This window comes from Poecilia formosa, unplaced genomic scaffold, assembly GCF_000485575.1.
Source record: "Poecilia formosa unplaced genomic scaffold, Poecilia_formosa-5.1.2 Scaffold29, whole genome shotgun sequence".
In the NCBI taxonomy this organism is placed as follows: domain Eukaryota; kingdom Metazoa; phylum Chordata; class Actinopteri; order Cyprinodontiformes; family Poeciliidae; genus Poecilia; species Poecilia formosa.
In genome coordinates, this window is record NW_006799968.1 from 3,091,524 (window position 1) to 3,115,960 (window position 24,437).

The 24,437-nt window shown below is 41.1% G+C and overlaps 1 protein-coding gene across 1 annotated transcript in view; it reads right to left on the reverse strand.

The window, feature by feature from the left end:
* Positions 1-24,437, reverse strand: part of akap13 (A-kinase anchoring protein 13) — a 150,219-nt gene that overhangs the window by 40,316 nt on the left and 85,466 nt on the right. The window contains exons 12-19 of the mRNA XM_016670010.1: positions 22,046-22,191; positions 17,410-17,798; positions 13,372-13,419; positions 9,857-10,034; positions 8,611-8,713; positions 5,240-5,282; positions 4,917-5,028; positions 892-1,051 (exon numbers count right to left, since the gene is read on the reverse strand). Of these exons, the coding sequence (XP_016525496.1) occupies positions 892-1,051; positions 4,917-5,028; positions 5,240-5,282; positions 8,611-8,713; positions 9,857-10,034; positions 13,372-13,419; positions 17,410-17,798; positions 22,046-22,191 (1,179 nt within the window). The remainder of the gene's footprint in view (positions 1-891; positions 1,052-4,916; positions 5,029-5,239; positions 5,283-8,610; positions 8,714-9,856; positions 10,035-13,371; positions 13,420-17,409; positions 17,799-22,045; positions 22,192-24,437) is intronic.

Here is a 24,437-nt window from a genome sequence, read left to right on the forward strand (position 1 = left end):
TTCTGGTTCTCCAGTGAAAAGCAAAATTAAAAATGGCTTTGTTTTCTGTGCCGACACCCTGATGGGGCCGATTCTGAAGTAGTCCTCCAGGAGACGAGTGTGCAGCTACAGCAGCGATTTGGCAAAGCACAACAATGAGATGCAAGAAGGATGCTAAGAATGGCCACCGCAAGACAAATGGAGCAACATGTTACTCACGCTGATAGCTTTGCCCAGTGATACAAACACAGATAGCAATAGCGTCGTTATATCAGTCGTTTGGCGTTGTGGGCAGGATTTAATGACGAGGACCGGGTCACTGTTCGGCTGGTTTTTTCTACTGCACATTTAATGATGGTACATTGCAGATAGCTAAGTAGGGGGCAACAGCAACTAACTATAGTTGCTGATTTCATTTAAAAAATCAGTTATGATAAACTGAGCTGCACTGATCATATGTTGCCATCAAGAGTTTGTGTATCTACAGTCAATGAACAAGGGAATTCTCACCCCTCTTTTCTGTCCACACCTGCTTTAAATCTGAAATATTTGAGCGTTTTCAGGCTTTGAATGCCTGAAAAAGTGTGACATCTTGATGCATGTGCATCAAGATGTCACTTACACTCAAGTTTGACTTTGACTAGGCCACTCCAACTTTTTCCACTTTGAACTGAAGCACTATATGTCCATAACTTTTGTCTGATTTTTGAAACAAAATTCAGTTGCGGACTGGGAATAGTGGGACTTCTTAGTGTTGAAACTGTTAATTCAGAAAACAGAATCTGATTCCTGAATAGATCAAAGATTTCCAGCAATAAACAGCACAAGACTGACATCACAAAAAAAACAAAAAAAAAAAACAAAAAAACATCACGTCATTAAATCAGCAAAACAGACAGAAAAGGTACTTACATGTACAACAGAATGCCTCTTTGCCATTAAAAGCTTTATTGCACTGGGAGCACTGGAGGAACTGGTTTGAGCTGACAGGCGTGAAAATGTGTCCGTTCACAGCCTTCTTGTCCTTCTCCTTGCTTTCTTTGTCTTTGTCCCTTTTGTCTCTGTCTTTTTCCTGAGGGAGGAAAGTTGCTGGAGTTATTAACGTGACTCATCTCTGACTTTGCTTCCACAATTAACTGGGAACCGGCAAATTGGAAATTTGAGGGAAGAATGAGACTCCGAGTGAAGCCTGGGTTGCGCGCGGAGAGGACTCGCGCGCCAGACGCTGACAAAATGTTTCACTGGTTGGTCGGTGGCTTATGTTAAATTTCAATCTAAACCCCACGGAGCAACATGATTGCTCTGATGTGCTTCCCAGCAGGGGGGGAGGCAGGCAGAGGGAGGATGGATATTAAGTGATGCAATTTTTATGTAGTCAACAAAGTGTCTTATTAAAGAACTTTTAAAATAACTTTTTTTTGTAAATTGTTTCTATACATGTCAGTGTTTAATATCTAGGAAATGTAAATACACAACTATGACTATTGTTATAGACAATTTTTATTTTTTATTTTGGTCATCATTTAGGGTTAGATAAATAATAGAAAAGTCATATTTATATATCGTTGCAAAAGAGCTCGCACGTTTTCACCTTTTGTCATGGTATAACCACTAAAAGTGGCTAAAAATTTTAAAGAGGAAGGAAAATCAATTCCAATAAACATCTGTATAGTGCAGTGGTCCATTCAGAGCTGCAAGTCCAATGGGCTGTGTCGTCTGCAGTGGGTCTGTCGCAATAAGCAATAAATCAATTAATCGCATGACGAATTAAAATGAGCTCACTCATTTCCATTTGCGTGATTTATCGTTTTCATTTTTCTTCTCTTATCTCTTTCTACCAAAAACTGAATGAAAAACGTCTCGAGTCTGGTGACTTGATCTTAACGAGCTCTTATTTTGAAGGACAATTTTATCTGCATGTGTCGTTTCTGTTGTTTTGCTTATTTATTTGGAATATTTAAAATTTCTTCTTATATGCCAATTAGAAATGAAAGTGTATTGATCATTGAGAAAGCCATCACCATCATTTTACTTGAAAATGGTCTCAAAAACAACGATATCATGGTTTATCGCAATAACTTCTGGGACAATTCATCGTCCAGCAAAAGTTTGTTATGGTGGCAGGCCGAGAGATGATCACAAAATGGTACCAAAACAAAACAAAACAAAAAAAATAACAAAAAGTGAAAGAGTGAACAAGGAGGAGACGGATCCATTGGATTTGAGGAGCTTTGATGTAGCCTCCCAGACATCTCTGACCTTCTCCACAACAGGGTTGCCTCTTTCTGCTGCTCCCCTCCGCTAATGGACAAGCTCATCCTCAAGCAGCCCCATTCACACACACACACACACACACACATGCACACACACACACACACGCACACACACGCACACACACACACGCACACACACACCAAAACTGAATCACAATCCCATAAAGTGATGCAGAAAAGAACAGAGCCTTCATTCTTTTGGATTTGCATCACAGAGCCTCCACCCAAACCCAGAGGAAATGGGGAAAATGGAGTTTTCCAGCTCGTTTTTAATGGGCCAGCCCTGAGGCCTCTTTCTCGGTTTGCGAGGACCACGGAGCTCCGACGTAGCTGGGCTCATTTTCGCTTGGTTTTTAAAGAAGCCAGAGAGGCTAAATGGGCCACGGCGTGTTTCGGAGCTGTTGCAACACAACTGTCTTCAAGTCTCACTTTCTGCAACAACAACTGTCAGATCGGAACTAAAACGCTCTCTCAGATTTCCATGACTTCCAAAAACGGTAGCTTTCAAGCATTTGGAAACCCCTTTTTGATGAGAAAATTCACACAAAAAAATCTATTTGCTGAAGCAGAGAAATCTAATAAAAAAAGAGAGGGAATGCGAGAAGTTTTTTGGCTACAAGAAACCTCCTCAGGATGCATAACAGCCTGTGACGTCTACAGCACAGATTGAAAACAAAGAGACATTCTAGTGTAAGAAAGTCTAACAGACTATGACTTCACTGGAAAATAAAGACGAAAAGACAAGCCGCCACAGAACAGAACTCTTTAAACATGATCTTCTGACAACCACTAAGCTTTCTCTCTCTCTCTTTTTTTTTCTTTTACTGCGATGTGACTGGAAAAGCAGAGCAGTCCTCTCAGCCTACCTCCAGGCAACCTTTCCTTCTCAGCGAGAAGCCGCGGCTCCCCGAGAACCTCCCGTACAACATCCCTGGTCTGCGGCCCGAGGGGCACAGTCTACAGCCGGCAGAGCCGAGGCTCCATCAGGAACTTGGGCAAAGAGGAAGTGACTGCCGCGCAGCAGGAGGTGCTATTTCTGCAAAACGAGCCGTCAGTGCGGAGCGGACGCTGTTGCAGACTGCAGCGACTACATCCTCTTCCACCGACGTTCTCACTTTCGGTGTTCGTGCAGAAGAGCAGAGCCGAGAGAGACTCTAAGGGTTTCAAACCTGGTAAAGACTGACCGCAACTCAACGGGGTTTGGCAGAATCGCCACAATAATCGTCACAACAGCACCGAGTTGAAACGGAATTAAAGTACAATTTTGGTTTGTGGATGATTTGTTTTCATCCCAACCACAGGCTGAGGCGGCACCTTTTGGGGTCCTGTCACTTTAACAGCAAAATGCATTTGAGAGGTTGGAAAACATTACAGCAAGTTTTTGTCTTCCTGTTTTACTTCCTGTTCACCCGTCAGCGTCTCGGTGCATGGGGGAGCGGGCGGCTTTACAGAAACACGGAGGCAGAGATTGCTAAAAACTGCCTGGTTTTATTTTTCTCACAACAGGAAAACCAATCTGATCGGAGTTCATCAGAACGCCACATCCGAACCCGCGGGTGACGTCAGCGCCGCCGAGATACGGGTAATAGGAATTGTGTGGGTTAGAATTATTTATAATTGAATCATTTTCAAATTTGTGCATTGTAAGAGGCAGGAAAGCCCACTTCCTGTTGAGGATATGAACGCTTTGCTGATGATTCTCATTCTGTGTAACAAGGTCACACCATGAGGTCATCCATGGTTTGTCATCCCTCCTATGTGATTCAATGAGAGCCGTGTGAGAAATGATGACAGAAGCAGGACAAATACATCAAAACATATTTGATCCCCCCTCCCCCCCAACAAAAAAAATAAGATTACTGATTAGAAAATATTAAAACGTGTCAATAAATATCATTTGATTTCCTCAAAAACATTCCACAGTTTGAGAAACATTCCCAAAATCTTAATTTTTTTTTCTGTGATGTTTACAGTTTCCAGATTTAATGAATTATTTTCTGTTTTCTATTAGACCAAAACAAAGTACTGCATATTTGTGAAGAGGAAGCGAATGGTTATCAACTTTGTTTTTTGTTATTTTGGTTTGTTACAAATAAAAAGTGTAATAAATAAAAAGAAAAGTGTGTCAAGAAAATGTATTCAATCCTCCGGGGTCAAAGAATTTTTATACATATTTTTTACATCTGTGGAGACAGAAGTTGACAAGTTGTGTCCTACTTTGTGTCTTTCCATCACATAAAATCCCAATAAAATACAGTTCAGTTTATGACTGTGGTGTGACTAAAATGCTACTCATCATGCCTTGGAAAGTTATTTCTCCCCAAGGCAAAAGAAAGGTAACCCAGAGCTCATCTCCATTCAGAGACTTGTATATTCGGGACCACAAAATGAATAGTGAACTCCAAAAGCAGCGCCTGCTGGGGAAGTGTGAACAGGAGGAAGTTACAAGCCCTGAAGCGCGACACGTAACCACCAGCTGTTCAGAAGAGGAAGCAGATCCCTGGGTGAATGTGGACGCACCACAGCGGAGCCTGAAAAGCAACCTGCTGCTCCCTCGCTCTCTGCTTAAAAGGGATGTTTATGTGAAGAGGTGGCTACGGTCTACCCAAACACACACACTAAAAATAGGTCATCCACACGCGGCGAGGCAGTCATTTCGCTTACCCGCGTCTTTTTGTACATCTTGTTCTTGAGGTAGCTGAAGGTCCGGCTGACTTTGGTCGTGTTCCTGCCCTCCATGTCGCTCCGCAAAGGCCCCGGCTCTTCCTCCGATATACTGAAATGCAGGCCAGCGTTACTTTGCAGCCTGCGCAACATGCCGGCTCACACATTCACTCAAGACGCGTCTTTACAACGCCATAAAGGTCCAGCCGGCCGCTTCTCCTCGACTCCTCTTTACGGGAACCATAAAGGCCGTCGTGGGTGTAGACGAAAAATTAAAAAATAAAACCAAAAGAAGGATTTGTTCATAATGTGTGTGAACTAACCTGTAAGCTACCGACCCGGAGGGGTGGGAAAACAACCTCAAGCCTGGAAGGAGAAAAGGCAGCAAGTGAGGAGCAGAACTTTTTTATTCATTATTTGAAATTATTATATTTTTTTTGTCATGTCGGGTGGTAAAAAGGTGAGCAGGACAGAGCAGGATTGACCTTTTGTTGAGTATACTGGCTCACTAGTAAAACATTTTATATTCACTGGAGCTGAAGGTTGTCAGGTCAAGTCCTGGCTGCGAGGATTTGGCCGGGACACGGACCGAGCTACTTCTAATGCTTGAAAGTGAGCTGCTTAGCCCTGAGGAACCCCCTGCAGAGCGAGGGCAACGCGCTAATGGAGAGGCCGAGGCCGAGAGCTGCAGGCAGTCTGCCTTTCAGTTCAGCGACACTCGGTCCCAAAGGGCCGTCGGCTCCAAAAAGCCTCCGTCTGCTTGAGAGGAGCGGCTTCAAAAATGCATTTGAAACACTTTAAATATTGAAGATTCATTGTTGACGGTTCAGATCGTCACACAGGGTTCCAGCCGTCTGCAGTTTTACTAAATTTGTCGCCGCTGTTGAAAACTTGCAGTCTGGAAAAATGTCCACTTTTTATTGCAGTGGTGTAATTTCACAAACTTTTCATTTGACATTTATTCAATGTTGTAAAAAAAAAAACATGTTAAGAATTAACATCTGAAAAGCTGCTATTATTTTGCATTAACCAATTTTTGCTCCCGTCTTCTATTATGATATGTCAGCTCCTTAAGATTACACGATTTGACGTTTCAGAAAAATAAATCTGCTTAATAAAACAACGTATGTCATGTATGTCAATATATATATGTCTGTATATGAAGAAATCCATGCAATTGCAAACGGCTTTAAGTCAATTATTCCAGTCATTTTTAAATGAGGAACATTCAGCTTCTCTCAAAAATAAACATTCTTCTCAGTTTTGTGAAGTGCGTGAAAACCCACAAAGGACAATGTAAGCAAAATGAAACAGAAAACAGCAACAGAAAGAGAGTAGAGGAGAGAGGTGAAGGTTTGGTCTGAAGAAGACAGGCCCACATGTATCCTCAGATAACCTGCAGCACCTCTGACGGTGCTTTTCCTCTTCTATCTCGTGATATTGCTCCAGTTTCTTTTTTTTTTGTTTTTCTCAGAAAAAAGACGACACCAAAGGCCAATTCACGGAAAGGTCATGCTGCCACTGTCTGCATGTGACAGAAGCAGCCGAGGTCCAATTCAACACGGCCAAACAGAATTTATCAGCATAATGAATTCAGCACACAGTTCACAAAGGAGCAGGTTTGCTTTTCTTCCTCCTCCCATCGAGGATCGATCAGTAGATTTATACGAGTACTAATTAGTATTCTCCTTTTGACTGATGGTTGTTGCTGCGGCTCAATCAGCCGCCATGTTGCCTTCAGCATTGTTTTAGAGGAGCCAATCCTACACTGGACAGGAAAATGATGAAAACCCAGAGGACTGAACTCAGGTTTATATTAAAATTGTTTTTTTTTGTTTGTTTGTTTTTTTCAGCCTCTCTTAATGCCAGACAGTTTTATGACTCCTTTAGAAAGGAGAAGCCTCCCTCACCCCACACCTGCACAGGTGGGAACAGCAGTTTTAATCATGGTTCATTACACTCGGGTGTAGCCAGCGTTTGAACAGAGAGGAGGAGGCGGGTTTCTAGAGCTCTACTGGGAACCGCGACTGCTGTGGGTTTAAAAAAAATCTAGTTTCTACTACAGCCACCTTTGCCGACTGGTACTCACTCGAGTCATCCTCCTCCTCCTCCTCTTCATCGTCACTTGACGAAGAGTCCCCGTAAATGAACTGAGTCTTAGATTTGGTGAGGATAGGGGACAGGTTGAAAGAGAAGGAAATGCGCCTCTTGCGTCTCAGGCGTCCCACCGCTGGGAGGCGCAGGGGCGGCAGCAACGAGGGAGGAACCACAACAAGCACTCGTCATTTGCTCAAAGCGTGTAACTGTGGTACCGCTAATAAGTCGGTGTATTCTTGGTGGTTCTTATTTCAGGAATACACCCAAGTGTTGGTAAACTAGATATAAAGTCGATTTTGGTTCGTTTCTAAGTAAAGTGTCTCGTCTCCTGGGTTTTTCTCCTACGCTTTTTCACCTTACATCCACAAAATTTTATATATTTTTTGGGGGACTTGACAGCTGAAACTGAACCCTGACAACAAAATTTGGGTCATGCAGATATACCAAAACTATTTCTACTTGCTAAATGCCAGAAGCAAAATGTTTACACACATTCCCTCAGTATTTGGTAGCGTTGTCTTTGAACTGTATCTTTGCACTGGTTTGATGGCCACACCAAAACATTGACTTTGTTGTCTTTAAGCCACTTTGGCTTTACAGCTTAAGGTTGTTGTCCATTTGGAAGACCCATTTACGCCAAAGTTTTACTGCCTGGTTTACGTCTTTAGATGTTGCCACAGGAGTGCCTCTAATTAACGCAAATGTTAATTTGTTGGAATACGTTGGAAACATATCAGAAGTTTCCAACGTCAACACATCTTCTGGGCTTTCCCTCGTTGTTTCAGGGGATTTATTCTGAATGTAAACTTCTCATTTTGAAGACATTAATAAATACATCTGAGACATATTTTGCCCTTAATAGTGTGGCATTTAGCAAATGGAAATAATTTTGGTAAGTCTAAGTGACCTAAAACCAGAGACGTTTGGTCTGATTGAACTTTGTTCAGCTTGAAAAAAAATTGTATATCTGTATATGTAAATCCTGTGTTTCCACAGTATGCCAGTATTAAGTCAGCTTCACTCTAACATCTAAATAAAATGCAGGCCAACCAAACTGTGAAAAAAAGTCTGTCACATCCTAAATGCAACACAACATATCCACTGTGAAATATGGCAGCAGCAGCATGATGCTGAGGTTGAGACCTAAATTCAATTATAAATGCATGAAAGGACTTGAAATGTTCAGTTTATGGTCAATCTTCATCCACGATGGCTGAATTTAATATTAACTGGCAGAAATTCATGTCAGAGTTGATGAACACAAACAAATAGATACTTTTATTTGTAAAACATCTAAACTTGTATCATGTCTCCTGCCACTTCAGTTGTGTTCTACTTCGTGTTGATCTACTAAATAAAAGTTTGCAGTTTTAAACAGAGAAAATGTGGGCAAGTCTTAGGGTCCGTGATATAGGAAGTGATTTTCAAAACAAAATACTTAGTGATTTAAAGACACAGGGCGTCACACTGTCTTTAAATGATGAAAATACAAAGAAAAAAGAAATCAACCCATAGAAAGAAAAGAGGCTGAAAATTTAAAGAAAGGCCAAAGAAATCATAACTCAAGTGTGAACCCAACGTGAGGAGAAACACTCACCATCACTGTCTTTATGGCTGATGGTGACCATGGAAACAGACTTGGTGAGTGGAAGGGTCATGGAGGGACAGCTGTTCCTCAGCGGCCGATACCGCCGCAATTTCTGCGTCGTGAAATACAAAGTGTCCATCAGAACGGCGGCGCGACAATGTCAGAGAGGATGCAAACAGAGGCAGGTAAACTGGAAACAGGAACAATAAACTAAAAGGGGAAACTCGATGTTTGATTTGTGGTGGTTATGTTCATGATTTGCTTAAAAGTCACTAAGTGAGGAGGAATCAAACAACCAGAGGACAATGACGATGAGTAGTTCTCACTAATACCCAAAGTGACGTTTCCCCGCCTTGTTTAGAAAATCTTTATCTGTTCCGATGAATTTCATGAAGTTTGTATTACAAAAGTCTGAGTCAGGAGTGTCCAAACATTTTGTCGCATAAGTAAAAATCATCAGGTCAAAAGACAAAAGAAAAGGCTAAAAAGGAAGCAAAAAAAGTTACCTTTTCTAACCTACTCAATAATCAACTAAGTAGCAATAGTTTAAATGAGTAAAGTAGGATATAAATTAGTGTAGATCCAAAATGTCCACCAGCACAGCTCACTTAAACACACCGATAACTTCACAAGTTTGGTCACACATGTAAAAATAACACAATTAGGAGAAGAACACCCAATATAGAATAATTAATAAAGAAACTTAAATGGACTAAAAAAAATAAGTTAGTTTGGTGAAATAAATGAACTGCAACAAATCTTCTTTCAAATGGTTCAGAAAGTGTAATTAAAAATTCTAAATTTAATGTAAAATAAATAATAAAACGGCGTCACTCAGAGCACAGAGCATAGAATTAGGATGAATAGATCTCCCCCTAAGGGACATGTGTCATCAATACCCCATCTAGAATTGTTTTCAACATTGCGACTGATCCAGATATAAAGATCGGATCGCTGCATCTCTAGAACATAATGACGCATTTTGTTGTCAGTTTTGAGTAATAAAAAAAATCAGATTTAGGTCACTTTTATTGAGAAGTATGTAGCAGAGTTTGATAAATCCATTAAAAGCATCAAAGCCTGTTGGATAGAAGTGCTTTGTGCAGTAGCCAAAACTTTGTATTAACACTTTCTTTCAATAAAAAGTTGAACTGGGAGTTGTGGGCCACACAGAATCAGTCCAGGTGCTGCAGTTTGGACACCGTTATGCAAGTCATGTGTGTATGCGTGTGTGTGTGTGTGTTTCTGCACCAACCTGTTCCTGCAGCCTGCTGTCCTCCTCCCGCTCCTCCTGCTCTTCCGTCAGAGACACCAGGGAGCCCCTGTCGTCGCTGTTGTGCCGGGGCATCCTGGAGCGCTCCAGGTCGCGGGGCTCCTGGATGGTGGAGCCCCTTAGCTCTTCCTGGATCCCACTGAGCCCTTCTAAGCTGTAGCTGCACAGAAACACACGAAACCCGACATGTAAACACACTCCTCCAGGTCTCACCGAACTATTCATCAGGTCTTTCTGGAGATGTACAATTCCTGCAGCACACTGAAATGAATGCATGCACCTGTTGTCTCACACACACACACACACACACACACACACACACACATATACACAAAGCTGGGTTCTGCACAGTGTTTAGTCAGCTGAGTTATCATCGGCCTCTGGGGCAGATTTACAGGCGAAGCAGCTGCAAATGACTTCCAACATTGGCATCGGCGCGGAGGGCTCCGCAGCTGTGATTTACAACCCCAATTACATCGATCTATGACTGCGAATGAGAGGCCCTGAAAAAAAAATCCAATGCAATGATTATGGGGAGGAAAACTACAGCTACATTTCAGAATGAGCTATGCTAGCAAGCTGCGGCTCAGTCTGCTTCAGTAAATCTCTCTCTCTCCCCTTTTCCTCCAGCCTCTCTGGTGGCAGTGTGGGCTCCACGGTATCCAGCAAATCACCTGACCCGACACTTTCAAGCATCACTAACCGAGGGCTGGACTGAAAGAATCATCATCGGCGACCGGCCCCGGTAATCCTCGGGGTCAGGGAGGCGGACGGCTATATCTGTCACGTTAAAACCTCCGTCCTGACTCAGGATACTCACCCCTACAGACCCAGAAGTTCCTTCATCCTGAACAACACCTGCAGACTCTGCTGTGGCAGTAGGAACTGACAAGGCTGAAGTTGCACACAAAGGAAAACACGCCCATAACAACGGCTCATGCAAATCAAGTCGGTTGTAAACGTGCATCATTTAAAAGCGGTCGTGTGTTCCGAGCCGACTCAGAGTAACGGATGAGATGTTAGAAGTTGTTTTTTTTTTTGGGTGTTGGAAGGTTGGAGGGGACAACGAGGAAGTGGGAAGTGGAAAAACAAAAACAATTTTAAAAATGGCACGTGGAGTTTACAGCATAATCAGACAAGAGGAGACTATTTCTGATTGGCTGGACTGAATGTTAAAGTCGCATGTTGTAAGCACCGTCTTTGAGGAGGCATGCAAAAAGTCATATACACACACATTAAGGTTGAAACGATTAATCAGATTAATTGCGAATAACCGATTATTGAAATAATCGTCAACTAACTGAGTAATTGATTAGTGGTTATCTGGAGTGTTCAGACTTTAAAAAAAAAGCTAATTTGCTGAAAAAACACCACGCTCAAAGCAGTAAATAAGACAAATTTATATAAAAAATATATATATATTTATGCATTTGGAATTTAAGATTTAAAAAAACAGCCTTCATATTAAACATGTTCTACCCAGAACTCCTGAAGCAGGATAGTTTTAACTTCATCTGGCTAGAATTCTGTTAGAAAAACATCTATTAAGCACCTTTTATCCCCACTGTTAGGTCAAGCCGAACAGGCTGAACTTTTCACATGTTGATGTTAGAAGCATTATTTTTAGCTGCAGATGCTTCCCTTGCTACAAATGATCAAGCGTTCACTACCGGAATGCGATGTTATTGCATTTTGGGCAATAAAATGTTTATTTTCTTACTTTAAGAAGGAATTTCTATGTTTATTAGCATAATTTAATGTATTTCTAGTATTGTTTTAGTGGTTATATGAAAAATTAGCAAAATGTGATAATTTTTGATGATTCATTTGATCATTCTATTGGTTAATCAAATAATAGAATAATCAATTACTAAGATAGTTCTCGGTGTTTATTTGAAGAAATAATCTATTGCAACTAATGAGTTATTGTTTCTGCTGGACAACAAAGTAACTGCTCCATCTAGCCTGCTTATGAGAACACCTTTGGTCAATTATCACTCCAGATTGGGCACTGCCACCGGTTCCCTGGTGCAAATCAAGAAAGATTTGCCATGGATGCTTTCTGCACTTGTGTTTATAGTGACAGAATGCAAAAGAAAAATCAAAGAAAAATCAAACTAACTCTGACAATAAAGCCACAATAAGCTGGGCACCAGGAGCAACACTGCAGCCCCGACTGCTCAGCGAGACAGATGTGGCCATATGGTTGCCGCAGCGACCTACTACAATGTGACACATGTCTTAATTAGAACCTGGCAGATGGCATTACTAATGTGTGTCCATATCTGGATTTATCACACTCTGCAAGAGGGAAAACTGAGTGGCCAAATTTGAGAAAGATTAATGCCAAAAAAAAAAATGTAGGGCCAGAACTAAATTATTTTAGGAATCATTCTGACCATCAATTAATCATATAAAAACAATGGCACATTGTACAGATTTTAAGTCTTACTTACACAATAAGAGATCAACTTAAAAAGATGAAAACAAGTAATTCAATTCCTTTTTTAAATAGGAAAACAATCAATTTATTGCCCAAAATGCAACAACACAGGATTCTTTTAGCAAATCTGAACCAGGTGAAGCTGAAACTTTACTAATTGAGGAGTTTTGGCTAAAACCTATTTGCAGACAACTGTGTTTTTATCTTAAATGCAAAATGTATGTGTATATATATTTGTACAGTTTTGGTTTAATTACGGCTCTGAATATATTGATTTTTTTCAGCAAATTAACTTTGTTGAGTCTGTATACAGCAGCTAAAGACTAATCACTGACAACTGATTCAATAATCAATAATCGATTTATCGTGATTAATCCAACTAATCGTTTCAACCAGAGTCTGACAAAACCTTCAGTTCAGATAATTTTTATTTAAATGTTCTGCTTTGAAAAACTGTAAAAAGGTGGTTCAGTCAAAATTTATCCAGCCCTGGCGTTTGACTGCGCCAACAGATTAGAAACGACTCCACTCTGGTTTGTGCGATCAATAATAATGACGGAAGAAGCTGGTTCCTTCATCGTTGCTTCCTCTTACCCTGTACTGGGTAAAAGTGCAGGTAGAAGTTATTTTACAGTTTGAACAACTTCCATTCAGGGTTTTACTGCTGTGGCACAGAGTCTTCTCCTCCAGGACTGCACTCAAAACCTTTCTGACGCCTTCAGTCTCCAAGAAATCCCTACAGGATCTTAAAAAACACAGCTCCGTTCTCGATCTGTAGCCAAGCAGCTGAGCCTCCAGAGTTACACTTCACTTCTTTTTTTAAAGAAAAGAGACGAGGTTCAGCCACAGTTTTTTTTTTTTTTTCCTATGGTGCTTTATGCACATTCCAGCAGGGGTGAAAAAGACAGCAACATTCTTCAGCACAGTCGCCTGCAGGGATGCAGCATAAAGCAGCGGCAGCAGCAGCAGCAGCAGCAAGCAGATATTAGAAAAGCAGGAGCTTCACATAGTCCACAAGAAGACAACAAATCAATCCAGACAACACGTCAGATACCTTCTCCTGTGAAAGGCCGGCTTCCCCTCACCAGGGCTACGGATGGAGCTGGGGGTGATGAAACAGAGACAAGAAGTGGTGCGTGATGGGAGAGATGAATTGTGATATGAGAGGACAGCATGGAAGAGATGAGCATGATGAGAGTTTGAGTGTTTTGGAGCAGAAGTGGTGTTGGTGCTTAGTGAAAAAAAAAAGGGAAAAAAAGTAATGATCCTAAATGGAAAGTTGTTTGGAAAGAATTGCTTCGCAAGAGTGAAGCTGGGACGTTATCCATTTGGAGTTGCTCTGGGGAAGCGTTTCTGGGCTCATTTAATCTGCGCTGAGGTCCAGTCCCAATTTTAACTGAATCCTTTTTAAGGATTTGACACACAAAATGAGAAAATACATAAGAATGACAGAGATGCACAGACCCCTGCAGGCTTCAGCAAGCCGAATTAAAGACTTTTTAAGACATTTTAAAGTCACCTTGAGTGAAATTTAAGACCAAAAAACTAGAAATATAGAGGGTGGTTGGTGGTTGCTGTTTTACAATCAAGCATAGCAAAAACTGTGAAATTTCTGGGAGTTTGGTTGTGGGTGTTGGCTGCAGCTTTGTGTTTTTCAGACTACATGTGGCTCTCTACAGCCTTAACCCCCATAGTGCCAAACATAGAAGTTTTTTTTTTTCTTTTGCAGAAAATGCATTTGGTCTCGTGTGGGTTGAACTCCACACACAAGAAGTGACGAAACAGAAATAGCATGAAGTGGCGACAACTGCCAGCTCTCCTCCAGCCAAGCAGCCGATGGCATTTGTGCATGCGAAATTCTGGATTGTAGTGCAGATGTGAAAATGCGAGTTAGCAGAAAGTTTGTCGCTGTCGCCGCCATCGCGTTCCCTGTGTTGGGTTTCACCTCAAGTGGCAATAACTTTCTCCTTTCACTGTCGTCCGCCTCTCCCCTTGCATCGAGCTAATCGCTCATGACAGACAGACGCAAAAAAGCTAGCTAGCAAGGTAGCCGAGGCAGCGGTAGCCTGAACTGCGTTGAGGCTCAGAAACCATTTAAGATGTCTGATAGTGACTCAAACCTTTGCTTCACAGAAAAGTTACATATATGAGCATATATGAGATTAAATAGTCCCTTCATGCTAAAATTTAAGACGTGTGATTTCCGAATCTCAGACAAACTTAGATTTTTTTATGCAACTAAAATAAAAGCTTTAAAACTTTTTAAGGCCTTTATTTTAGATACATGAATTAAAAAAAAAATTATGAGGACGTACGAGATTAAATAATCCCTTCGTACTGAAATTTAAGACGTGATTAACGCATTTAAGGCCAACTTAAATGTTTAAAATGAATTTAAGACATTTTAAGGTCTTCATTTTAGATACATGAGTTAAACAAACTACATTAAAGAGAATATATCAGATTAAATAGTACCTTCATACTAAAAGTAAGGTCTGTGATTAACGCATTTAAGAATTTAAGACATTTTAAGGCCTTCATTTTAGATACAGGAAATTAAGACCTTTTAAGGATGCACAGACACCCTGAATAATCAAGAAATAAAAGATTTGCCAGTTTCCCCCCACCCCCATTAATCCATCAGAGTAAATGGTTAATCACATCAAAGTCACATAACAGCATCAAAGGAGTGCATGCTGTGGGTTGAGTGGTTTACGTCATATGTTGGTTGTTTTATTTTAATGCTTTGCATGGGGAAATGCATAGGGGAGGGAAAAAAAGTCTAATTATTCAGAAAATCAAGGGGGAAAAATTGGACAATTCCGACTAATTGGTGCATTTCCACTTTTACCATTCCCACATCGGTTTGATACACAAGAGGCCTCAGCCAGGAAACAGTTGAATTAGCGTGAAAACAGATGTGAAAGCCTGAAAGACGTCCATGCCAAGAGCAGCGACTCTCTGAAATCTGTCCTGAACGCCAACTCCTGCCGTGAGGAGGAAACTCGCTGCATAAAGCCTATAAATAGCTACCAGCATGGCCCCCCGCCGTAGCACAAACACCTTTAATCTAGAATTAATGAGCTTCAGAGATGTTTTTTGGTGGATTTCTGTTCTTTATGTCAAACTAATGTGCTGCCGGTGAGAGCTTCATATTCATCTAAGTGACACTCTAATACTGCCTTGCAGGAAAAGACCTCTTATTTTTTTTACGTATTAATCCACCTGTATCCTCGTATGCCTGATACATTTTTGTAAAAATTAAGCCTTTTTTCCCCCCGTTCCACTTCTAGTGAATGTTAATCTATTTTAATTTTTAAAAAAAATCCAATTAAGTGGGATCAGAAGACTTGATGTTAGGTGTTTAAGCAATCATGTAAAAACAGACGGTAAAGAGGAGGGAAATCTAAAGCCAAAAAGTTTCTTCACAGTTTATGTGTAAGTTTTCACTGCAGTCTTAAGTCAGTTAAAACGCTGTGTAAATGAGACACAAAAACATCTGAATGGACTCTAAAGAAAAGCAGCCAAAGTTCAAAGAACAACTTAAAAAGCTCTAAATTTTAATATATAGGTATCTAAAAGCCTGGGATGGTTTACTTGCCCAAAATTATAATTCATACACAAGTGCGCTGCTGATCCCGTCCCTGCTGAGAGTTCATCACCAGCACCATTAATTATCATTTCCTGTCACCCTCAGTCTGCCTGTGAGGAAAGCGCCACTCGCTGCTCTGCCTTCAGCTTATTTGTTCACACAGACAGTCGGACGGTGTGACGGTGTAGATGCTTATCGACACAATGCTGTCTCTGTGTCAACCTTTTTACCAGTACTTCATGACGGTTCCAAGAAACTCTTTGCAATAAATAATTCTAGTTAGATTCGACCAAACAGGAGCAGCAGGATGTTCAAAGTTGGTCCAATATACAAACTTAACAGAATTTGTAAATTTAGACGTGGATGTTTGATTTTTTATGATCTGGGTGTTTTGTGTTTGTCGGCCTTCACGGTGAATAAAGATTTTTCTCAAGACCACAAGCATTTCTTGTGGTCTTGGCACCAAATATCAAATCTTGGTGACCTTCCTCTCATCTTTTTCTGCTTTCACTAATGCTTTGCAATGAAAAAAGAAATAAAATCCTGTATGCTTTATAAATGGTTATAAAGCATAAATAACACTTCAGTATGATGACACAAACCTTTTTTTTAAATGGAAGAAATCACCTGGTGAGGTTTTGTTTATATTTTTCATTAGGGAGCATCTTCTGTTAGCTGGAAGTTGTTGAAACCAGAAGTTTAAATACAACAACTGAAAAGAAAATACTTTTTTTTTTCTCACGGTCTAAATTTCAATCAGACCAAAATTTATCTTGTTTTAGCTTAGTTAGAATTACTAAAATTATTGTAAAGTTTTAGGTAACAATTTATTTGCTTAACTTCTGATTTTGAAGACATAAATACATTGATCTCTGACACATTCACTCAGTATTGTTGCATTTAGCAAATAGAAATAACTGGTAATCCTAACCGACCTAAAACAAGAGAAGTTTGGTCTGATTTAACTTCAGACAGTGAGAGAATACAAATGTGTTAACTTATTCGGTGTATGTAAACACAGGATTTCAGCTGTATGCATGCGTCTCTCTGTGTAAACTGCTTCCCGATGAAAGGCAATGAAGGCATTATTAAACTAAAAATGTGCAAAGGAGATGACATGAGCAAACTGTAATAATGACAACCTTTGATTCTGGAGACATCAGATCTAGTGACACCTGCTGACTGAAACTCAGTAACACCAACAGGTTGGTAAAATGATTAGGAATGCACCAATAAATTGGCAAGGCACTGGAATTGTCTAATTTTTGTTGAATTTCCCTGAACTGTGATCAGGAATTTCAATACTAAACATTTCTTCAATCTTCTTTGATTGACAAATGTCAGATTAGGTACTTTTTTAATTTTCTGATACGCGTCACAATTTATGTAACAAAATCAGAACGCGTCAAAATCCCAATCAGAATGACAGACCTCTTTGAAAACAGGAAACCGGAATAATCGGTGAGTCTATAATCAAAATGAGTTGCTTCCAGCTCTCACCTCCTCTGGTTCATCTCCGATTCTCCTCCGTTGTTCTTCCCTGGACCCCAGCTGTGGCGGCGAAGCGGCGACAGAGAGCGCTTGCTGTTCCTGAAGAGACCGGAACGCCGCGGCACCTCACTCACTCGGTCTTTTGCTTCTTCTTCAGCGTCCCCTCCTCCTCCAGCAGCAGCAGCAGCAGCAGCAGCAGCAGCAGCAGCAGAACTGTCCTGGCCTTCAGCGTTGGTAGCCTCAGACTGGATGCCCTCCTCTGGGCTCCAGCTGCCGCTCAGGCCCTGGCTGCCCTCCGGACTGGAGCTGGACGGGCCGACGCTGGCGGTGTCGTCTGTGGAGGAGCAAGAGACGGAGACCTCGCTGGTGCTGTCTCCTCCAGTCACTGGCTCGTCGTTCTGCAGACATTCAAAAAGGGAAAGACAGCTGTTAGCGTCAAACATCCTTGCCTCTTTCACACCAAACCTGTTTAGTCCACTTTAATCAAGCTCTAGTTGGTTTGTCAAGAAAGTCCAGTTCATTGGGGGAGGTGTGAAAGCCCAATCGAACTCTGATGCAAACCAAAAAAAGCAAACTCTGATCCGTCTAAAAACCTCAGTCTCAGTTTGGGTTGAAGTGAATTCTGGTGCGTTTCGAATGCGTATGTGAAACACCGAGCGGACCGGAGACCGCTCCGAAAGCAGGAAGCCAACTACAGCGCAGGGCATTCTGGGTAAATATTATCAAGACGTAAGCGCAAGTCCAGAGCTTGAGAAATGACTTGTGGTCTTTTACCAAAGACAAGAAAAGAAATCCTACTACTACTCAAATCTAATCCATTGTTGTTTATATTTTGTGAAGAAGGAAGTGGCGCTCACAGTCTTCTGAGATTTTAGTGTCGTTTCAGTCAGTGGTTGTTGGTGCAGCACCACCACAATCATTAGTTCGTTTTACACAGTGAAGTGTGAATGTGAACCGCGCCAAATGAAAAATGGAGCAAAAGTTGTGATTTTGAACCAAGTAAGGTGTGAAAACACACTTTAAAAAAATCACCAACATAAGAAAATGCACCTGAAAGTGAGTAGTTTGCTTATTAACGATCGTGGAAATTTAATTTTAAGCAACAATGAAACTGAAAAGTGTGGTGCGATAAAGTATTCAGCTCCATTTTTCTCTGAGTGCAAACAACGGCCTTCAGGAGTCGCCTGATGATTACTAATGACTGAATAGAGACCATCTGCAACAGTTTGGCTCAAGAGGCCATTCTGCTTTGAGTTTATCTATATAGGAAATTGACGAGTTTGAGAATCTCTGCTCTAAAACACCAAGGAAGTACTTCCAAACACCTAAATTTGTGTTCCTTCAAATTCTTGAAAAGCACAGAAGCCTTCTTTCAGCCAGTTGATCAGCAGTACACAGCAAAGTAACCTGCAGCCACTCCAGATAACTCCAGGCATCTCATTAAAAGCACTTTAAACTGTTTGCAAGCACGGATGGGAAACGTTTCCAGTTGTGAAACAGCTGATTTACCTCGATACTGCTAACAGGGCTCTGGGTAACCGAGATAGCCAAGGTGAGCTGCAACACACCCTAGCATGAGAACCGCTAAGCCTGTGTGTGGGTGCTTTATTTATCCTCATGGCTGACACCTTCTGCTGAGAGCTAACAATGTGTTGATTGTAAAATCTCTACAGAGGACACCCGTTCTGCACGCATTTGTCTTTCAGTACCTTACTTGACAATTTTCCTTTTGAGTTACGAAGATGGTGACGAACTCTTCAAAACAGAAGAAAGCTGTCGGTGCAAAACAGACAAAAACAAAACAAAACAAAACAAAAAAACTTTTTCTTTCTGGGTCAAGAGCAGCAACACATCAATGAAAGAATATTTAAAACCAACACACACACACAAAAAAAACAAAACACAGATTATCATGCAGGAAACAATAAAATGAAGCAAAATGGAATAATAAAACATATGCGCATCAAATCACTGCTAATTACCTGGGCTATCGCATTATATATACATCAGCATTTCTTCACTGAAGCATGTTATGAATTTAGAGAAGGCTGGAGGAGCAATTTAACCCACAGGAATGGAGCGTAATGAGGACCAAATGGCAAGGCTTAAGCGTAACGAGCAACAGCCACTTTATAGCAACACTGACATTATAACAAACACCATTAGATGATGGGGGGGAATAAAAAAAGAAAAAAAAAGAAAGCTTTCACAGATGTTGCTCAGACACACATACACACACACACACCCACACACACACACACACAGACACTGTCAAAGTCACAAGACTGCTGCAGCCAGGAAAGAAACCGTGTTGTGTACACTCCCTAATGAAGACACTGCAGAAAGTTTTGAGCTGCGATCGGGTGGGAACGCGCTCCTCTGCCGACACTCACAGGTTCTTTTGGAGCTAATTCGTAGGTGTGAGCTTTAACTGGGTCTATTGTGCTGCCAGCTGCAGTGTTAGCGCCAACATAGAGCCGCTTCTGTTGGGAGGGCCGGGAAAAGAAAGATCCGCTTTATGCTGCAGACGCAACTTCCTCTGGGAAGCGAGGGAACGTCTGGGTTTGTTGCATGCGGGGCGGCGCAGCGAGCGCTCCGGCTTTCGGAGTCAGGGAGGGAAAGGAGGAGGAGGATTCGGAGAGGATTAAGCATTTTTTACATTTCAGGCTTTCCTGGTTTTCTCATGCCCTCACGCACAACAATTAATGTTACGCTTTCTTTCCACAAGGGCACATGATGCACGCTGCGCTAACGTGTTAATGAGATCCATGCCATGGCCTTTAGAGTTATGAAACAGTCCTCTTTTTTTTTTTATCCCTTTTCTAGTGCAGCTCGCTAAAGAAAAGGCATTTTCTCTTCAGAGGGAAGCAAAGGCGCTAATCCTCCTCTTTCAGAACTTAGCTTCTGCGGCCTTTGTTTGAAATCAAAGCTGGCGAGCCTTGCACCGCATTTCGCCCATCACTCACTGCCTGCCGTGTCCCGACCCCTCGGCATCGCAGGCCAAACACTGGTAGGCCACTGATAAACGCCACGCGGACTTCATCATTCCATCACAACAAGCTTGACGTGACGGAAAGATTGCGACACCAAGAGAGTGAGAGAAAGATGCTCGGTTGATGTCTCGGGTCTGAGCCTTGGGGCGCTGATGAATAAGACTGAGCGCAGACGGAGAGAAACAGAGTTTGTGTTGTACATTTGAAGATATTCCCTATAGGCGCAGCTGCAGAGGCAAACAAAAATATATTCCTGCCGTTCGACACGAGCGAACCTGATGTTTGGAGCGCAGCCAGCAAAGCGAAAAGCCTCTGCTGCCAACTCAAACTGGATTCCCTCTCATTCTGAAATGTACAGGGCATGGGAGAAGTTCTCTTTTTTTTTTTCCACGTCTTGTCAAAACCACTAGCTAAAGTATTTTATTTGGATTTGATGTGATACTCCAATACAAGGTGGCTCATAAAGTGGAAGGAAAATAATTTGGATCTGAAAAGTGTGGAATGCTGATGGATTCAACTTTCTATATTTTCATTTCTGATGTCACACCGATATCGCAGCTTTCAGAATCGCGGACAACGATATTAATCTGATGTGATATCAGCATGCATAACTTTATTACAAATTTTGTAGTGTGGAATGCAGGAAAGGCCTGATTGAGTCATTTTACTCAAACAGAGAACAACAGAAAGTAAGAGAACAACTGACCCATTAACCAGTTGGTCTGCTTACTGCATACAAGCACTGCTGGATAGAAATCCTGGGGCGGACTAAATGCTGGAGCGGAGTGCTTATATCAGACATTTTAGATGCAAATTGATACCTGTTTTCTGGCTGATATCAGACCAATATTCGATATCAATTTCAATATTGGATCAGAACTAAACCTGTCACAATAAGCAATAAATCAATAAATCACATGATAAATTAGACAAACTTAATCATTACCATTTGCATGATTTGTCTTTTTTTTTCTTTCTAAAACTAGTAGCGATGGTTACCAGACCAAAGCACCAGACAAAATCCATTTAAAAAACTCCAATTTACCTGACTTCAGAAGTGAACGTATTATTGAATAATAAGGATGCACGATGTATCGAAATATCAGTATCGGCCATTTTTAGCATATTGGTGTCCGTCCAATGAGTAAAACTGGCCAATATCAACAATAGCTCCATTTCTACCTTGTTTCAGTCAGTGCATGTGTTTCTAGAAGGACGAGGAATTGGTCATGTGATGTTTGTTTGGTCGCGTGACAGTAACAGTGAGGTGTTTATGGCAACATTATTTTTCCAACATCAGTATTGACCCAAATTTTCAGATAGATGAAAACAGGGTCAAATATCTTTGAATCTATCTGTTTTGCGAAAGGCCTCAGAACTTTATTAGGGAACATGAGTGAAGAAAAACCATGAGGACCATGGAAGTTTAAAGAAGGGATGGGTTTTAAAACAGAAAAATGTTCAATTCATTATCCAAAAACAGAGTATGGCACGGCACCAGATTAGTCTATTTAATAAAATCCTATTAAAACACATTGAAGTTTACGCTTTGCACGTTTAATGCAACACATCAGCACAATATTTCTTTCACATATTCCACTTACTGAACAAAAAAATGCTGTTTCCCATAACCCTGATGTAATTTTACAGACCTTTCTGAAGATACTGTCATATCCTGGCTCTGCATTCAGGAGGCTTTCGATGTCGCTGCCAGAGTCTCTGTGAGCGGACGAGGGACAGCTGGTGGAACTGCTGGTTCTGCGGGGTAAACTGGGGAACGCCGAAGACGTCGAGGATTCTGAAAAGCACAGCGATATCTAGTTTGAACACCTCATGGGATGGAAATAAAGACAGAAATGCTGTGTGGTGAATAGTTTCCTGAAGGGATCAAAAAAACAAAAACCACAGAAGCAACAAAAATGCAAATTTTGGCAATGGAGGAGGAAAATCTCTGACGAAACCAGAAAAGGATTTTCTCAGTCTTCAGCAGTTAAACTGAAATGCTCAATGCTGTCAAAACAGGGTTTTTTTTTTAGTTGTTGTTTCTACAGCGTAAGCAGTGAAGACACTTCTAGCAAGCTGAGGTGGTGAGAAAAGCCTTTGGGATCGATGGCTAACCGTCCTAAATGAAGCCGTCTGTGCTGCACTGCTAACAACCTTCGCTTGTGCTCCTTAAAAGCTCTGAGGTCAAAAACTAAAAGAAAAAACCAAGTCAGGGAAAATGACAACACTCTGAAAAACAGAGCAACAGCAGAACACTTGTTGAACTTCCTGTAGTGCTTTTTATAAACGTTGTAGGTTAGAAAAAGCATGCAATTTAGAAATGTTCATGTTGACAGTCACTACTTCAATTAAATTTATCACAAACAGTTTCAAATTCCCCCCCAAATTTCAAACCCGGCGCTTAATAACTACATTCAGCTCCACTCATTAAGCTACAGTGGCCTTAAACCAACATGGCTTTTTAACAGTAGCCCACAGTAAGCCTTTTTTTTTTAAAGGTTTACACCCACCATTACTCCTAACCCCTTATTGAACCACAAATAAGCATGTCTAGAAGTCAGCACACAATTCACAACTCCTCCAGCACCAAGGTCCTGCAGTGGTGGACGGGGAGTGTGTTTGCACGGTTTTCTGTACATGTAGGGACATGTACTGATAGTGTCCCAGGCCAAACTGGAAGAGGAAGCTTGATACACCAGCAGGCTTTCTTTAGCCAGCAGCCAGGAACAGCTGGATGAGGTCATCCACCCAGTTTGTTGTTTTTGCGATATTCCAGATGCCTATTTGGAGCTAAAGATGTGGAAGTTTGTCTCTTGGGAACATTTTGCATTCAATGGACTCATGGCACAAGAGGAAGTAGCTTCTTATTTTTATTTATTTATTTTAAAAAGTGTCTGTGTGCTCATCCTTCAGGATGTGGAAATAAGCTTAAAGCTACTAGGCATATTTTTTTTTGTGCCTTTTTTATTGCCTTTGGAACAACATGTCATGTTTCACAATTTTTGATGTTTTAGCAAGATGATAATCTTGACAGTCTACTTTATGTAAAACAGACTTCTCTTCACAGATCTCTGTGGTGACATCACAAAAGGCAACTTTTTCAAAGAAGAGAAACAACCAATCAGAGCTAGGAGGTGGGCCTTAGCACTGTCAATCTCCCTTGAATGCACCAGCTCATCTGGTCCACCTCCACCCTTTAACACTACAGCTTCTTCCTGTAGAAGAGTCTGCCGTGAATGCTAGGCTAGTTAGCATAGCCACTGATGATGGTGGATAAACAATTTTCCTGTAATAATAAGTTGTTTGTCTACCATTAGCACACTGAACAGCAATTACACAAGGTTGATTGACAGCGCTAAGACCCTCCTCCTTTAATGTTTTTGGTTGGGAGACTTGACCAATAATAGCTCAGGGACGAGGTGAAGGGGAGAAATCTTTTCACAGATTATAAGTGTCAGTTTACACTTTCACAACAAAAAAATATGCTTTATATATGTAAAAGTTACATACTGCAGCTTTAAACCATCAAGATTCAGAGCTGCAAACACAGCCAGCTGCTGTAACATCTTTGCTAGTAAGCAAAGTAAGGCACAAAAACATGAAACCTTGAATAGCATTGTCTAAAATATTCCAACTGTATACTCTCATGAAATCTTAAATTTGCACACTGGCAGATTGACAAGTAGCGCCTACATAAACCTAAACATTAAGGCCTGACTGGAGGGAGGTTCGGATAAAGAGGAAAGAAGAGGTCAATGTTGTCTTTAACATCCCACTATAGTCTGAAACACAAACTGCTCAGTTATCAGACGCATAGCTCATCAATATTTGGTTAAAACACCATTAAACAGACCAGTGGTTAATAACATGCATTACTTTTACAGCAGGTGGTCTTGATTTCATCTCGTTTCCAGTTCAGCTCATAACAATCTTACTTTTTTAGATAATGAGAAGTCTTACTATGACCTTTAATTCCATGTTGGCATATGATTTTTTTTTTCCTACCGAGCAGCGTGTGTTTGAAAACCTTTCTGGCCTTTA